Source organism: Augochlora pura, chromosome 2, assembly GCF_028453695.1.
Source record: "Augochlora pura isolate Apur16 chromosome 2, APUR_v2.2.1, whole genome shotgun sequence".
In the NCBI taxonomy this organism is placed as follows: domain Eukaryota; kingdom Metazoa; phylum Arthropoda; class Insecta; order Hymenoptera; family Halictidae; genus Augochlora; species Augochlora pura.
The window spans coordinates 11,182,411-11,201,697 of record NC_135773.1 but is presented as its reverse complement, the minus strand read 5'-3'; the positions used below and the strand labels follow the sequence as shown (position 1 = coordinate 11,201,697).

The 19,287-nt window shown below is 39.4% G+C and overlaps 1 protein-coding gene across 1 annotated transcript in view; it reads right to left on the bottom strand.

Moving 5' to 3' along the window:
• Nucleotides 1-19,287, bottom strand: part of Neto (Neuropilin and tolloid-like) — a 189,900-nt gene that overhangs the window by 2,166 nt on the left and 168,447 nt on the right. The window contains exon 8 of the mRNA XM_078191608.1: nt 1,210-1,347. Coding sequence (XP_078047734.1) covers nt 1,210-1,347 — 138 coding nt within the window. The remainder of the gene's footprint in view (nt 1-1,209; nt 1,348-19,287) is intronic.

The following is a 19,287-nucleotide window of genomic DNA, read 5'->3' as shown; positions in this document are numbered from 1 at the left end:
ATTTTGCAGTGACACGAACGCGAGAATTTTCAAACGGATGTACACGAAATCGTTCCCGAAATGATCGTTGCCGAAGCTGACGTGATCAATAGTCTTCGATTCTACGAACAACCATCTTCTACATACAGAAGTATACGGAAGTATAGGATCACAATTTCAGTTTCTTTTAACGACAATCACGATAATATTCTCAAGAATTATAAACAGTAAAATTTAATATAACATTTCATATTATATCATGGGAATGAAACTATTTAGTTTACTGTAAGTTTTAAACAAATTATTAAGAAGAACTAGTTGTACGTTTGCAACGAACAATACCTATTGCTTACTGATGTGGCTAAGAAATCGAATTTATGTAAACGATCGTAACTTTAAATAGTTAGCTTTCAGTCGATTGAAACAACGTTTATATACTATTAAAATCATTACATTTCATAAAGAAACTATAAACATTAACAATTTCTGTACAATTTTAGAATCAACACAGTAGTATATAATTATCGGTAATTTTGATACTTACCCAACTTCTGTCTGAAATGGTTCTTAAGATTGTATTGTAGTCTAGAATCGTCAAACAAAATTATGCAACTAATTGTCATGATGCAATAAGTGCATCTTTTCAATACACGATTGCTCGCCAGACTCTATATTACTATCATTTTTCACTATTTCTCGTTGTGAAAATTTGTAAATATCTTTCAATATTCTTTATAACTAAATACCAAATGAAAACATGTTCTAGACTGCAATACCCGCTAAGGTTATTTAACACGTTGAGTGCCGACAATCGACCACTAAAATACCCACATAGTTAAAGCAATTTAATTAATCAAAGCGAAACTAGATAGTTAATATTTATCATAAGGGGTGATATTAGAACTCGTTCGCATTCGAAACATTTTAGTCAAATTCAATTTGTCCAAATACATTACAATAGAAATGAATTTTCAAGATTGGTAAGAAATTAGTGTCACCCATGTCTGGGTGACGCGGCGCTCGACGTGTTAAAGAAGCATCGGCCAATTGTCAACAAGTTTCAAATACAAAATTACGATCAAGATACCGAAGACACCCCATGTGGTAGGAGCTGCAGACATACCGTCGCCGCCGGGTCCTTAGCGAAACTTTTAATCTTATATGGTGTCAATTTTCCAGTAGATTGACACGATTACGAACCACGGCGACTGTCGGGGAGGATCCACTTACCCGAATGATTCGATGATCCCGGATTAGCTTCCTCACGCAGTTGAAAACGAAGGCGAAACTCATGCCGAAGAGGATCAGGGAGAAGACGATAAGGATTATGACGATATGCTGTGAGTCGATCAGCCGCGACTTCTTCTTCTGTAACGTGAAATCACACACGAGATTGTCTATTAAATAGTTGAAGAAACTGATTTGGCAATCGCTACGACTAAGTTCCGCTAATACTGTTTGTCAGCAGTTAGTTATTTCTTTCTGCGGGAATGTCTAGCTTACGCTGTAACTTGGAAGCATTAGAACTTTACGTGGTTTTTGAATATTTCAACTGCGACGAAGTAGAATTTTATAACCATCGTTTTAGCTATTTAGACAGTTCTGTTCTAGCTTTACTGTTTTTACGTCTGACACCTACGGTATTATTTTTGTGGTATAAATTGCCGCTCAGAGAACTTTTATCACCTGAAGCGATTTCACACAATTTTCTGCCGCTTTCAGTGCGAACAATCACGGCTCTGTTCATTCCACGAGTGGCTTCTTTTGTGCCACTCGGTGTGGTGTTTCTTTTACAGCTTTCACAGCCGAAATAACAATCGCTACCGTAAAACTGTTTTTATGGTGTTAATACCTTGAATAGGAAAATAAAGTGGATTTAACTAATCCCATATCTGGACTGCGGCTGTCCCTGCAGATTCATGATTTGAAATGCTTTATACGTAGAGAATGTTCATTTGAAAACTTTTTTAAGTGTCTCGAAGCAAACAGATTTTTGAGAACAACGTTACATATCACTCGATTTCAAGAGGGAACTACAACTATTTTATTTATTTATTTATTTTTGGTGATCTTTCTGAAGGTATTTGGAGACTAATCTTTTTTCGTTAAATGGAAACTTATGTTAGAATTTGTTGTATTTCTGAAGAAATCCTCTACGTATGTGCAGTCTATGTCACGTAGTGGTAACGAAGCAATTATTTCATTATTTCTTTATTCGCGTAGTTTTAATTGATTTTAATTAAACTTCGGTTAAAATGATATTTACTGAGTGCTTACATTTACTTGAATGCATAAATATTCATGAGAAGTAAATTAAATTTAATTCCAACTTAACCCACTTAGTACCGGCCGAAAGAGTCTGTATCTGAGTGAAATGTTTAAAACTCGTTTGATGAAGCTTGATAAAGTTTCGGAAAGAAATTGCAAGAATTTTGAAAAGCCTGATAAATAACAAATTCAAAAAGGGAGATGAAATTGTTGTTTAATAAAAATATTAAGAGAACTATTTTTCCAACAATAGCCAACAAGTATATATCGTTGTACGGTACTAAGAGGGTTAAAAGAACGGAATAACATTCATCCCAAACAAGTTACCACTCAAACTTTTCATTACTTCAGACTTGTCAAAGCCAAACAACGTACTAAGATTGTTTTGTTAAATCGTGTAAATATTCGTATTTATTAAGAAATGTTTTCAATGCACTAACATAAACAGTTACGCATTAACTTGGTCTAGGTTTCAAGGTCCTCAAATATGTCACCCTTAAACTCGACAGCTCTCATCGTGCCTTCGCTATGACTGATGGACCGATAGAAAATAGCACCCGGGAAATATTTTCGTAAAGATCTACTGTAGGATTTTTCCTGGAAAAAGAATGTTCGTCGTGAACCGGGGTGAGTGCTATAAATCAACCAGCAGATGTAGATGAATGTCTGCAAGCGAGGGTCGCAAAAGCTGGGCGTGGATGAAGATTATTTGTTGCCGTAACTATGCGCCGAGCTTTAAGTAAACGAGGGGGATATATAAAAACTGGAGGACTGATGAGAGTTTTTGTTAGTTAAGTTGAAAACATCAAGAATTCATGCGAACATTTGCGAGGCTACAGCAGGATGCGAGCATGATATCAACAAGTCGCCAGTTAGTATTCAAAATTTAATTCTTCGATTATTCTGTTACGAAATTGCATATTTACACAAAACGATAAAAATTGTGAAAAATCTGCAAATTGTATTGAAATTATAGATGAAACTCTAGATGTTGGTTGAATACGTTTTTTAGCATTACGTCTTTCTCATTGCTGGGTCTGCATTAAAGTATGATTACGTTTAAGCTAAGTATTCTTCTACAATCCAAAGATATTGTGCTCTATATAAGAGTACATTAAACATCATAGTGGAAGACATTTTAGTTTTATAGACATAAATTAAAAATTCAGGTATGATTGTTCCAGGAAATTGTTCTGAAGTATCTACTTTTCATCTCAGAAATGGAAAGATTATAATTGCCTTTGTGGAACATTCCTACGTCGGTTTTCGAAAGGTAGAATTAGTATTGCAATTATCTCTGTAACAACAACGCCGAAGAAACCACACCTCATTGTTCCCTCGATCATTAGCCTCTGCATGTAGAGGTTTCGTAGGAGCTAGATGCCGGCCGATGTTAACAATGCTTGCCAATGTACACAGTCATCGGGAATGGTTACGGTAACGCGATATAGGAAGTTGCGCATAACGCAGTCGAATCTCATTTTCCCCCCATCCTATGTGTACCTCGTTCCTCGCGTGCGCTGTCTACGAAGCCGTATCATTAAACACCTCGCTAAAATTTATGGACTCCGGCCACACATTGTCCCCTTGCAAACACATTGATCAAAATTCGAGGCCAAGATTTCTAGGTGCGAAGGAAACGTCGACAGCGCATAAAGGAACCGAGATATCGTTGTATTTTCGTCCTCGCCGTCTTATCTCCAGTACCATAACTTCCAGCTTGGTTTTTCCTGGTAACGTTGGGACTAAAACGCTCGGAATACAGCCGCTCGGAGTACATATTTCGTCGTTGGCTTAACTCCGAAATCCTTTGCCCCGTATCGGAGCTTTCCCGAAAGCAGAATAAAAATAATCGGAATAGTTGCGCGGCGAGATCAGATCTGGCTATTTCAACCGGAATAACAGAGAGACTGAAGCACGTCAGATATTTTTCAAAATCGATTACCGCCGTCTATCCACTGCCGGACCTCGGGCACTATCCGGCTTATGGATTTCTCAATGTCCACATAGTTCAAACATATGCCCAAGAGCAAACCTTCCTACCGCTGACATCTGATGTCGAGCGGAACGTCTTCGCTCGTCCTCTCTTGGCCGAGCGAATCGATTCAAACACGAACTGCGCAGGGTGGTTCGATAACAATATATGATGTCAAACTCGAGATTAAAGGTTTTGCCCACGAAGCTTCGGTCTGGAGAAGAAGGTCGCTGGAAATACAGTCGATACATCTGTCGTGAATTTCAACGACTTTGCGAAACTGCTCTTACTCGCGTTTCCGGTCACAATCACCGCATCTGCACCATACTATTGCTGTTCTAAAAAATTTATTCCGTTTCGTTCGAATGATTTTACCAATAACTACGAAGTTATGATTTAGTTATTGAAAATAATGTTATTAGTATGTAAAGGTATTTAATTGACGAGTCGAGTTTTTTAGAATATACAAATATAATATATGATCAAATCAAACAACGATTAAAACAATAAGAAGATTATATAATAGTACGAATATTGATTAAAATTCATTGCACTACCTAAGGTTCGTAAGTTTGGTAGGAAAACGCTGACGCATTAAATAATGTATTGAAATATTAATTTCCATTAACGATGAACCTATTAATGTAATTTTGATAAATGTGAAATGTACAATGAAATTGCTGTTAAAAAATACCATTTATCTTTGTGGTCGAGTGAGACTCATATAAAAATTATCACAAATGTTGGCAATACTATAAGTATTATAATAATAAAATGTATATAGTACTATGTGTTGCTTCAACTAAATCATTACACTATACATGATGTTTTCTTGAAACATCAAAGTGATGGAAACATTTGTCAAAAGACGTAAATCATAATTTTATCAATATTTATCTATAATGCATTTCGCGATCAATCCATACGAGAGCATGAAGTTCCTAATTCTCTCAGACTCGTGTGTCAAAAGAAGTTAGGCGAGTTCCCGAGCACTTCTGGCCGATGAAGTAATTCAAAGGCTGTGGTAGAATTTATTGAATCGTTTACCTTTCGTAGTGATTTTGCTTTCTCTATTTTTGCTGGACGTATAGATTGAATGTCTGCGGCATTCCATGAATGGCTACTCCAGCCCGAAAGTACGCTAAGTGCCTGTAGACGGAGTTGGCAGGTTTTGCTGAAGGGCTCGGATAATCCATTTAGCTAAGAAATGACCGAAAGAAAAATTCCCCGCGGCTTGAGAAGTCAACCGAGTTTTTAAGTATCTCGGACGAATGAAGTGATTAAAAGACGTTGGCGGGAGTCGAGAACCAGCTCGCCAGCACTTCGCGGTGGTTCCACCTTATATTTTTCACCGCGAGACTCAAACTAATTGTGCAGACGTTTAACGAATCGCTTTCAATCGCGACGATACAGAAGGTGTTTTTATATAATATTTGGGGGAAGGCTATTAGACATATTGATTCCGAATAATGAGAGATTCTTAAGGTTTTCATCCTCAGTAATTTCCTAATAGAATAAGTCGATTTTAGTCCCAAAAATGTTTCAATTTACTTGCATTTTTAGATTTTAATAACAAGAGAATCAAATCATAATTCGTTTTTTAAAAAAGTGAATAAAATTCATAATGAAAAAATTTACTAAATATATGATTTATTATGAATGAAATTTTCATCATTATTCGTATGAAATAATCATGCTTCGTAAAAGAATCAATGGGCTGTAACTCATTTTCAAAGAAAAGTGAACGTACATTAAATGCCTTCTGAATCGTCCAAATACTGAAAACTATTTACGATATCTAATAACGTTCACAAATACGAAATCATGGACTTTTAATCGTCGAACGAACTCGAGAATGTTACAACATCTGGCAGCTATGAAAATACAACTAAACGACCGACGCTATTAAACCGTCTGCCACAGTTATATCACGTGGAGGCGATCGGGTTTGTATTCTGCAACATAACGCATCGAAATCGCTAGTTAATTATTTCGAACTGCCGGCGCAAATGGAAGAGAAATCGTGGCACGGTAGTAGGCGATTTCGTAGCCATTGACGACTGAATTCGCCTCCGTGTCCGTGGAACGATGAAGTTTGCAGCGCGGCCCAACGATGGGAATAACAATGGCGCGTTCCGAGGTGGGTCGGTACAATTAACAATATAGACAGAGCTTTCGCGTTGCCGGCGGCTTGCCTGGAAGCGTTACCCTTCGTGAATGAGATCTCTGTGCATTAGATGCTTACATTTTCCCTAGGAAGCCCGGGAACCCACGGACTGGCTGGCTGCGTGCGCTGCCTGAATGGAAAAGGATGGCTATGTAGCGAGCGCGAAGCTCAGGTTGAGGGCTGGAAAATGCCTCTTTCTGCTCCCGTACGCCGCGAAAGGTTTATTGTTATGCTTATATGGTCGAGCACGCTCCGACAGACGTCCGCGTGTTTTCATAAGCTGGCGCGAAAATACGTTTGCTGCGTTCCCGACGAGAGCCATTTTTGACGCGTTACCGCCGCGTCGGATTTGTTCCGATCCGAACGCCATCGCCAATATTTTTGGTTTCATAGTGATTCACCGTTCTATGTATATCTCCGATTCCGATATACTCCCTTGGTTTTACGGATATTTATTCGCCGCAATATTCTGTATTAGTCAGCGAACCGATGAGATGCAAGGGAATTATTTATTTGCTTCCCGGTTGCTTCTTTTTTCGGCTATGCAAAAAATACCTCGGACAGTTCCGAGGGATTTCGGAAAGGTTCTGTTGCCCGAGAAAGATATTCTCATTCAATTTCGCCCCTTCCGCCGGTCTCTTCGGCTGAACCGGATCTCTTTTCATGTTTCAATTTCGTGAACACGCGGCGCGGATAGACCGCGGGGCCATCTTCCGAAGAAGCGAAATGGACAGGGAACCTCCTTCGTTCGCGCTTCCCTATCTCAGCCGTTTGCGCAACGGCAGTTTGTAGAGCAGTCTTATAGGTCCGTGCGGTTTCGGAAAATATTTACTTGCTATAACAGAGGATTTATGATTGGCTCGGTGGAGCACCGGGCTCCATATTATGGGTTCGTTCTCTAATCCTATAATGCGCGCCCTGTAACAACGTGGGCTTTCTAAATTTGAAAAGGTCGATTGAACAACGATCGAGGATTTTATGGAATATGCTCCTAACAATAATTTGTTCGCAGTTGGTAGACGGTTTGATTCGAACACCGAACTCTAGAAAGTGTTGAACTTTTCTGTCCTAAAGGAATTAATAATTTCAGGGTTTAATCATTTTTGAATTTTATCAATTTCGTATTATATTTATACTGCACAGTTTGATATAACTATGAGATGTGCATAAAATGATTTGCAAATCAGAAGATACAAAGTTTAATGCAATTTTATGTCTAAATACATTTTTTTAGTCTTTAAGAATGAATTATCTGAAATGAAGCAGAATTGGACACTGTTCGATTATTCTATGTATCTATCTATTCGAATAAAATTTTATTCGGATATATTTTCATCCAGATGAATTTCTCTGCGATAGTGTTGAATAAAATTTTTTATAGCCTTTATCTCTTATCCGTCATCCGAATAAAATTTAGCCGGCTCTGCTTCGAAGTCCTCGATTCAGCAGCAAAGATGCTGAAATAATCGCGTTATGTGAACATATCAAATCCTCAAGAACATTTAAACGAAGATGGGCTCGTAGAGGTTTCTGCTCGAGTTATCCGTTCTTATAGTCTGAACAGCTTATAAATGTTTATCTCTTATTACGAGCGACATTATTGTCCAACTACGGAGTTTACGCAAGACCAAACAGAATATCGCGAATCACGTGAAATCAGATTATCCGCGGTTTCTCTCTATCGTGTCTGTCGTTTCGACGGCGTTCCGCATAAAGTAAATGTTTTAATCCACCGTTGGGTTTCTATTGTCGCAATCGCCTTGTTAAAAATTACGAATAAACATAACATTGAAGACAACGCGTTTCAGCGTACAGTTCTTAGGGTTTTATTCGATTGCTTTAGCATTATTGTGAGGAATATCGTAGCTTCGCTATATGTAAGATATGAATTTCAATGCTCGTTTATTGTCCGTTAACAAGGTAAACGCGGCAGAGAAACGGAAGATATTCAATTACCAATTAAATAAAAAAAAGACGAATTTCTCATTCACCGTGGTGAAAAGCATTGCAGCAAGTGAAATTATATTCCTCGACTGTGCCGTTGCGAGATCACAAGATCGTCGGAACGACGTAGGGTAAGAGGGGTTCGTCGTTAGGCTCGCTTATCCCCACCTCTCACGCTCTGGTAGACGTTATGCTGTTTCACCAAAACAAAATACCACTACAATGTAGTGCCTATGTACTATGTACCTAGAAATTCGCACTATCTCACTCGTTTTCCATACGTCTCATCCTTCGTGTTATCCCTGTTCGTCACGCGACCTTATTAGTGTATGCGACCAGGGTTCTCAGCATATAAGACATACCACATTTTGAAGGGGTGGGAATAGGCGGCATATACGCTGGAATTCTAACACAACGCGCAATATGTAATCGGGTGAAGCAGAAATCCGTAGCCAAAATTATTTCAATGTTGCTTCAAGACATAAGGTTATAGTACAATAGGTCTTTGAATTCGACTGGACGTCAAATAAAAAGTTATCTACACAAAAACAGGTATTAACAATACTGGTCAACTTTTGTTGGAAACATCTTTTTGCCAGGTCATCGGAAATGTTTGAAAAATCACGGTTTGATTTTGGAATTAGATTGTTACAAATTTTCTGCACATATTCGAAATCCGACCGAGATAGAAAAGCATCGTGGAACACACGCGATTCCGAAGCTTAATAATCCGATGAAAATATTTCTGGATTTGAACAATGTTCAAAGGATCACTTTACCCAATCGTAACGTTATCGAAATATTCGAGATGCTGATGCCAGGCGAAAAACAAATCGGTCCGATGGTTCATCGATATCATTACGGTATCGAAAAAAATGCCTTCCAGCGAAATTAATGAAACAGTTTAACGGGAATTTCCGCGGAAAAGAAGATCCGTTGTTAATGGGTAACAACGAACGTATCGAGTAAAACTTTCGTTACGTTTTCTCGGTTTCGCAAGCATCGCAGCAGGGTATAAATACAAAAATTCTGATACAGGGGAAACGTAGCTGTTATAGAACGCTTCTGAATTGTTAACTCCTATTTGAAACAGTAGCATAAATAATACAATAAAAAATAATACACCGCAAATATTCTATGAATATTTTTGAATATTATTCCTTATAAATTCATTCATAGGAATATTGTTATGTAAGAATTAGTTGTAGAAAAATGTTGATTCGACGACGACCTTTTCTAAGCAAAAATATACTCATCCGTATCGAGTACTTCAATCTTTTCATTGTCCCGATTCGTGCAACAGCTGGCACCTGTGTTTCATATTCATTGTCCTGATTTCTGGAACAGTTGGCATTCGAGTTTGATATTCAATTTCACCGTTTCGAGTATGAAACATGGAGACATGATTCGAGAATGGTGTTCCATAATAGGCACATGTTCGTATTATTCTATTTTACTAGTGCTATATTATATTATATTATATGATATTATATACGATTAAGTGTTATTATTAATATTTGTCGTAAATGCAACATGTATTGAATAAATAACTTACAAATGTGTTTCTGAATAATAGCAAATTAAAAAGTTAGTGGCCCGTCTTTTTACCTTGTTCCATAAACCTAGTGTTAAACAAATATTTTGAAGTTTATTACGTTATTTGGAACATCAATCTATCGAAATAGAACATAGACATTCAGTAATGACACTTTTAATTATAATAATGTTAATGACAATCTTAAACCCCCTGAGAAACGTTTCATACTAGATACTATTGCTATAATTACCATAGATTGAACGAAAAATAAATCAACACGAATCGATCTTTCTGATCTTGCTGGACGAATATAATTTGAACGAAATGATTCGGTTGTGTCCACGGTCTGACTCGCGGCAACAGAAACGCGGCTGCGAATCTTCGGGGAACTTCAGACCGGGAATTTTGTATCCGTGAATGCTTTCGATCGTTCGCAGGCGAACGTTCATTCCGTATGAAAACAATGCGCTGAATTTTACACGATCGCTTCTCCCCTTGTTGAACAGTTTTCTGTTCGCGGGGACGCCGTTGCAACGCAGAAACAGAATTTAAACGCGAATTTCGATGTGCGGCGTAGCTCGCGTTAAAGGGAGGGGGTGGGGGGTGCAGCAGATCCCGATTGCGCGCGTCGTTTTGTATAATACCGGAACACGTTCCTCGGACGTTTCGACTGTTTTTCCATCAGGATTTCCCGTCGCGTCGTCTGGTTTCCATTAGTATTTACCTGGGTGTACGGGACGAGATAAGTGGTAGGGGCGCTCTTTCCATTAGACGGGAATAAAATTGGATGGAACGGCCGGGCTGCGGATCCCCTACGATTTCGTGGCCGCGTTTTCTCTGCGAGGACCGTCCATTTCGCGGCCGTGTCTCTGTGCCGAGCGGAACCGGTATCACGGTGGCTCCTATCGCGGCACCGTGGTTTATTGCAATCATGAGACTCGACCGGGTTGACGTTTGCCGGGAACGGGGCGGCGGATCGGTACGCGTGTAGTTCGTTAAACGGAGAAGCAATTTCTTGCTTGCGACGGGGGACGCTCGAATTTTAATTAATTCTGTAAGCTCGCCACCTCCGCGCCGGTAGTCCAGTGATTTTTTCCGAACCCAGAAGGTACTGGCCGTGTGTTCTGCGATTAGTTTCAGCGTTCGCGGTTTATGGGGAAAATTCAAATAGGAAGTAATAGAGTCCGATGCCGCTCGACTCCGAGTCTCTTGGCGGTTGTTGCTCCAGTTTGTCCGACTTTTAACGGGGAGTTATTTGGTTGTGGTGCTAGTTACTGTGGGCAGACATTTGCTGCGCCTTTTGTTTATTTTCAAATATAATTAACATTACATTTACGTTAATTGTAATATACTGCAACAATTGTAATATATTCACTCTGTCATTATTCTATTAAGTTGAAAATCATTCAATAGTATTTAAAAATTTTTAAATATCAATATTTTGCATTTGATTTACATATTTTTCCCATAAATGCATAGAATCCACAGTCTAGTTGTCTTCGATAATTAGAGCATAAGAAAGTATTAATAAAATTCTGGGATGACATGAAGAAAGAAATGGAAAAAAGTTTTGATAAATAAGCCATTGTATTGTAAATATCCTCCTTGTTTATTGATATCAGAACCTGGCGACTTTTCTCGCAAAGGTAAGATCTGTGCCGAAGGAAATTCACTTCGTGCTAAAACCAAATGATACGGCAAAAGCTCTTCGAAAGTTAGGCAATACAAAGTACAAGACTGTTGCAAGCAGCGTTGCCATCGCCTGCAGCTCCGTCTTAAACTAAGAGATTGTTTCCAGGATGATCATATCTGCTGCGAACAGTAGCCCTAAATTGCGTAGAGTATTCTGTCACTCGTCTCTCATTCCGTAGCAATTATAACTTCGTACAATGTTCAACGTTCTGGTCAACGATAAAAATGGTGAACGTAAAATAATATAATTCTCATTGTTGGTAAAATTAGTTTGGAACAGCCGCGATGTAAAAACTCTAATAAGGGAAGATAATGAACTGGCAGTCATTAATTCACATGTGATTTTAGGAACGAATAGTGCTCGTGGCATTATTTTTATTCCTACTGTATCCTGCAACGGGAAAGTTAATAAAGCAGTGTGGTATTATTGTTAAATCGCACACGCTTTGGACATCTAGAATATGTAAAAATGCTGCTAATTTTTTGAAAATAAAGCTCAATTGAGAACTTTTTACTCACAGCATATTCCGAGCGTCCGATCTCTGCTATTATTTGGACCGTTTATTTTGAAAGTGATGTAGGTTCATTTTCTCTTATTTCGAGAAAATTAAAGGTTATCATACCTGATAATTAAAAAATTTACGTAAATTATATGAAGTCGAATTACATGAATTTATCATGTTTTCTACATTGTGTTACGTAATATAAAACAAATGTAAAATAACAGGCTACTGATCGGCAACCATCTGCTAAGCCACCTATCTCTGTCAATTGGACTTACGCTATTTTCATAATCGATGATTATGCAATTTCGTTTACCGACCAATTTTAAATTGTACAAAACATGGGAATTTTTTAAGAAATTAAGCACGGATTAGTATACATAAAAAATTGACATTGAATTAAGCATGAATTACGTGATATCTCATTTTTGTCAAAAATGGAGTCACACCACTTTCAAAATAAACAGTCCATTTCTTGAACTCGGACACAATCGTTCGAGCCAACTTCAAATTCATATCCGAAATTAACGAAATTTGCTCGAATTCTTCGAAACACATTTCTACAACATAAATGACAAAATTAGAATAGTCTTCGATACAGACAAGATGGTGCACTTCGAAGCAAATAATAAACGTACAGCTAATTGTAAGCGGAACCACAAAAGCAAAATAAACTGAAACATCGTTTTCATTTCTATTATAATGGACCTCACGTACGAATGCAAATCTGCTTCGCAGAAAGTACAGCACAATCTAGAATTAATCTTAAACGCGTTCGTATATGTATATTACTTTCTTTTCTGAGCGTCCCCGTCGCCTTAGTTGCCACTAAAATATGCGTTCGTCGTTCGCATAATCCCTGCATAGCTTTCGTGAGATTAAAGGAGCTTCTTGGAACGGAAACGATGCGGGAACCATTTTTTACTCGGTCCTCTCGCGATATAGTTGTGCGGCGTGCAGGTAGTGAAGTAGAAAGTCGAGTGTAAGTGCGACGTCGATTTTCCGTTAAGCAAGATAAATTCGTGGGGACAGTCTCGGCGAGTATGTGAAGTTATCGATACGCATGCGCTGCATACAGTCGGTATTATATAGACAATGTTCAAATTCCTTGCAAGTGACTCTTGTTTTGTAACATACAGGGTGTTCCGGAAATCGTAGTACAACTGAACCGAGAGTGATTCTACATAAAAAAAGAAGCAAATATTTTGGTACAACATTGTTTCATTCGGAACTCCGTCTTCGTGATAATCGACTTCAAAGTTCGTTCAACTTATATCTGGTCATATCAAAGAACAAGTTTATAGCATGAACGATATTTCAAATGTTACATATTTGAAACATAAGATTGCTGAGGCATTCGAAAAATTAAAAAGCGATAACAATTTACAATTTGTCCAGATGTCATTCATTCATCGAGCAAACTTATGTATGGAGCAGCGAGAAGGACATTTTCAACAATAATTGTGGCATTGTAATAGTAGTAGTAAAAAAGAATAAAAAATAAGTAATCAGTAGAGACACTTTGTATTGTTTCAACCGCACAATTATCACTGTTTGTAAACACTATCCCGGACAGAGACAAGCAGAGCAGTGAAATAATACAAATTGCATTAAATGGTGTACAAGTTGAACGAACTTTGAAGTCGATTATCACGGTAACGGAGCACCGGATGAAAAAATGTTATACCAAAATATTTTCTTCTTTTTTGATGTAGAATCACTTCCTGTCCGGTTGTGCTACCATTTCCGAGACATCCTGTAATAACAGACTTGCCGTAAAGATTTGAAACTTGATCCACTGAATTTGAATATTGTTCACGACTACTGAATTAAAATAGCATTCTATCCTTCTATCGTTCCTATTGTATTTAAACTCTGAAGTGAAATTATATACTATCGATGACAAACGGGTATTAACCCCTTGCCGAACTTTAATGAGTCAGACCCGTGACGAAAATTTCTAGTAATAAGCTGTTACATTTGCAGGTTCAGCCATTCCTTTAAGTAGAAATTGAATTTTATTCTGCTGTTACCAATAGTTAAACATTTAAGTAGATGTAAGCACACAATAAATACAAATTTCCTTTTTCTCCCACGAAATTAGTACAATCGAATAAATTCTAATCGTAGTGACTGTAAATGGAATGGCGAGGGTTTAATCAAAGTATCTGGAAAGGAAATCGCAGGTCAACTGTATCAAAGTAATCTTTGCAAAATCGCCTGACGTCATGCTATTCCCAATTTGAATCACCGTTCTCATGCGACCCAGTTTCCCGAAGAGACGAACTACACTCGCAAGTAAATACGTGGTTCGAGGTTCGTGATCAGCGCGTACAATTCATGCGCTTCTGTTTCACCAAATTAAGAGTTTCCCAATAGTATAATTGGGAAGTTCTTCGAGCCAACAGACCGCACCTGAGTCCTTGAGAATCGTAGAACCGTTCCTCAAACGGTCTCAGCTCGGCCGATTCCTTTCTGCCGCAGGTGTGTCAGAAGGATGGCTCGTTAATCGTTGGCAATCGGTTCCTGGCGATACGATTAATACATCGATTCCCTATTTCCATGAAAGACGGTAATGCGGCGGACCGGTTCGATCTCGAAAGATAACTTCGGGCTCAATTAAGTAAAAGAGTTTCGCGGAGGATCGAGTAGCTCGTTAAGGCCGAGTCGAAGGAACAGAAGCGACAGAGACGCGCCCCGCCTCTGACAGGGTTCGGACCCCGTTCCTCCTTGCAAGTCGAATGTTAATGTTCAAAGAACTGGCCGCAAACAATGGCCGGTCTGTCCAAAGGTAAAGGAGCTATCCAGTTAAACCGCAGAAACGATCTTTGTGGTAATTCCTTCTGTAATATTCATCCGCAAGATCCGCGATCTTCTTACCCCGCGGAGATCACAGGCGGACGTGATTACAGTGGCGGCGCAGAATCGTCGGCGACAGTCCGGTGTCCGTTCGATTTGTCAGCGACACGGATCCGGCGCGAAAGTCCTACCGCACCTAATACCACGCTCCGATTTTATTTGCCGGAAACTCGACGAGCGTGAAAGAGCGACCCGTTGTAAACAACTTCGCGTGCGGACAAAAAGAGGATAAATAAAACGGCACACGCGCTACCAGTTTGCCGGGCGCGACGCAGCCTGCCTTCGTGGCACAACGATCGCTTTTGACGCCGTTTTCCCCGCTGCAGGCAGCTGGGACCCGTTGTTAAAAAAAAAGAAAAACATTTCCGAGGCTTCCCGATACGCAATCGCGGCCGAAACACGATCCATTGTCGGGCTTGAGCCAATGGTTCCCTACGATTTCTAATTCCGTTCTGTGACACGCGCACCATGCGCCGCGCGTATCAAATCCTTGGATCGGCGAACAACGATCCTCCATTGCTCTGTCGAGAAATGTAACCGTGTTTCGATAACTATAGGGTGTATGAAAATTATTGTTACTCCGGGAAATGAGAAGTTCCTGAGGTCATTTGGAGTAACTTTCTCCTCAGCGAAAATGGAATCCGCGGTTTTGATTACGAGTTATTAACGAAAAACAGTAGCCAATGAGATGCGAGCGCGTGAATTCTCAACGTGGTGTAACGAGGTATATCCAGCGAGCCAAACCTTGTTTCGTTCCAGGGCATGACGGAAGGAGAGGGATACGCTCAGACTCTGAGCCGCATTCGAAGGAATGCGCAATGAGTGAATTTTCTGAATTTTTTGACTAATTTGAAAAATCTCAGAATTATTATTAATAAATAGCACATTGATTTAATTGTAAATCTACGCCATGCTTGGAAGATAGTTCATTAATAGCAAAAGGAATATTTTATGTAATAGCAGAAGGAAAAAAATATTTTAGTTATTTCCCAGTAAATTAATCCTGCCATTTTAAACAAGTTCAAATCATTTAAAGCGGTCAAGTTATGGCGTTCCATAAGTTGTACGAAGACTTCTGTGATTGTCTGTATGTTATATCTTCCAGTCTAAGTTGTTCTCCACTTTCTCACTTGTATGCGAACGCTTTTCACAATTGGAGAAAGTCCACATTTCCAAAACCCTCGATACTTTTACAAATAAAATACCACCCAAGTCTAATTTGTTATGTTATCCTAATCCCGAGCGTTTCATCATTGGCGGAATGCGGCGGAAACTAAAATTTCTATTTCCACTCCAATTGCAGTGACTCTGCATGCAATTTTTTTCAAACGCTCAAAATTTTTCGCGGAACTATACCGGGAGGTTTCGATAGTATAGCGTTCCCAAAGTGGGAACAGACTAAAAAAAAGCTCCGAAATTGGTGCTGCGAGCCAAGATGGGTTGGGTGAAGCAACGGGTTAAGGGCACCACTCGAACCGCATCGATTCTCGTTTGCCGGATACGGTCAAAGCAACGATCTCGCGCCGAAACAAGACCAGGATCGAATGGTAGCATATCGCCGGCATTATTTCCCGTTAGATTAATATCCCGTCGGTGCCACGGTGCCGTCGTCGTTCCGGAGGCAGTCTGTTCTGGTCGTTTGCCAGAATCCCATACTATTTTGCGCCCCCGGAACCGGAAACACCCTGCCATGCAGCGGGACGATACGCATTCGGATATCACGAAACCGCGAGTCGGAGGTCAGGGAAACGGAATGACTGGCCGGAGCCAGCAAAAGCAGCCTTGAATAAATTAATTAACCGCCGTCGGGATGGCCGAAGAGAGACCGAGAGAGAGAGAGAGAGAGAGAAGGATTGGAGCTACAGGAGAGAGGATATTAAGTCTGTTAGGGATTGCGCGCACCGGAATACTGGGATTTCCTACAAAGAAGCTCGACTCCAAATGAACGAAATCAAGAATTCATGGAATATTAATGGTGTATCGAGTCTCGATCGTGTTCGATTTCAGTTGCACGTGAACTACCTCTTACGGCCGCGGTAGTTATTGGGATCAATAATGTCTAACCGATTAAACGTGAAATGCATTTTGCATCGATTTTATCTGTATTATTCAAAAGTAATTTACAATATCGTTTCGATATGATTTATTTGGAAATGCTGAACGAAAATCTTAAATCTAAACTAAAGATCATCTTTTAATGATTAATTTTATTATTGATGCAATGTGATGTAATCTGATGCAATGACCGCGGATTTTTATGCACAGAAAACTTTGTGCTTCATTATTCTATATTTCGATTATCCATTTTTGCCACAAATTCGTAAAATCCACGGTCTTGATGCCAATGCTCTCTACTTTAAGATAATAGATGTTTGGTTAAATGTCGGCTTGATACGAAATAACTTAATAATATCTTAACCAGTTAGCTGCTTTTGACGAGTATACTCGTCATGAAGGAATTACAACATTTTCTGTTACGACGGATATGCTGGTCCTAACAACTAATTGGTTAAGTTATGTAAATAAATAAATGTTAGTAATAAAGTTAATCTTGAATTAAATTCAAACTGAATTATACGTTATACCTAATAGCTACACATCATAATCTTCTCAAAGAGATTACAGCAGCTAACTAGTTAACACGATCGATATTAGCGTCGCTAGCGTATATAATTATATTTATTGTACACTTCGTATTAAATATTACGTATCCTCTTATAAAAAGAAAATGTCATCAGAGCGAAACTTTGGAATCTCTAAGTCATACCACGCAACTTTAAGTAATTAAAATTTGACCAATTTTCTATGTAAAAAATACGTATATCGCAAACGGAACATTCTTAACTAACGTCTCGGTTAAAAAAAGTAGTGGACCATCCTCCGTGTGCTTGAATTGAACCCAATTTGTGCACAAGGTTCAAACATGTCTTGCTCAACAATGAACAGCACCTCTGAAAGGAGTATCTCGGTTCTAGCCAGAGCGAAACCGTCTTCGAAATAAATTAATTAGCTCCCTAGAGAAGGATGGGAGCCGCGTAAAATGTTGGAGAACGACTTAACTCTAGGCGACGTGCTATTCTGGCGTCAGTGCATTCCCAGGTACCGGGATTTGCTACTAAGAAATGGAAAGCCCGTATAATTCCGGACATAAAACGATGACGTATTCGCAAGAAACTGGAACCGGGCGCGGCGAATGCATGTCGCGCGCCGTGTCAGCCGACGCACGCTTTCATTTGCTTACTTCGATAATTCAGCGGAACATATTCTAGATATCCATCATTGAGGGATTTCCCTGACGGTTGCATTTCGAAGCGGACTACTCTTCCCGTATATTACCGTTGTCTTTTGAAGTGTCTCGCTGGGAGACATAGCAGCGAACCAGGCTCCTAGCAACAGTGCACAGTTGCTACGACGAATGAAGACACCTTATTAAAGATCCATTTTAATGCTCCTCCGCGACGGTATCCCAAAGTTCCTCTCGAGTTCTTTGAAGTTTCGCAGTTTCCATCCAAATATACATGAATAAGGCAACGCGTCAGTCGTTGACGATGTTCGTTTCTCGACAGATAACGTAAACAGAGTTAACTGTTCCATTTCTGGGGGAAAAAGAGAGCGCGTCCCGCGCCTGGAAGACACGGATTGCTGCTGGGGTCAATTAAATGGAGCAAACGATAAGAGAAGGAAGGTCCGCGGATCTGACATTAATGTTAATGGAGAGCAGTTTGTTAAGTTATGAAATCTATGGACGCGTGTTTTACGTTCTTTCTAAAATTAAAATTGCGTTGGAGAACAACGATATTTTCCTCTGTAGTTGAAATTACGGTCGAAGTACATTTATTAACCAGTGGTGCACACATCAGATATTGAAACAATTTGAAAACAGTTGCAACAGTTTCAATTAAAACTGTGTAGAAAACTGACAGAATGCCAAAAATCGAAAAATGAGACTTGAATGTTGTAAAGCTCATGAACTTTGAATAAGTCAAGATTAGTAAAACATATTATTCTCGGTCGAATCGAAGTTCGATCGTATTTCTCCCGATGGATCGCGATACGTGAGACAACGTTCCGGGGAAGATTTAAAACGACACTACATTTTACCAAATTCTTCCCTTTTTCTCTTTCCACCACTTCTGTATTACCCCATCCCCTCCCCACTATTTTTCGTTCTCTCTGTCTCCCTCGTTTTCTTCGTGTACAGTGCTCCGACTGGGGTAACATTTCGTGTCGCACAGGGCAATGTATGGTTCTATTTGAGTTCGAACGAGATGGAAAGAGCGAAGGTGGAAATGATTCGGAAATCGGAAAACATTCAAGCGGCCTTAGAGGCGTCGCGTCGTATCGGCGGATTGAATTTAGTCTT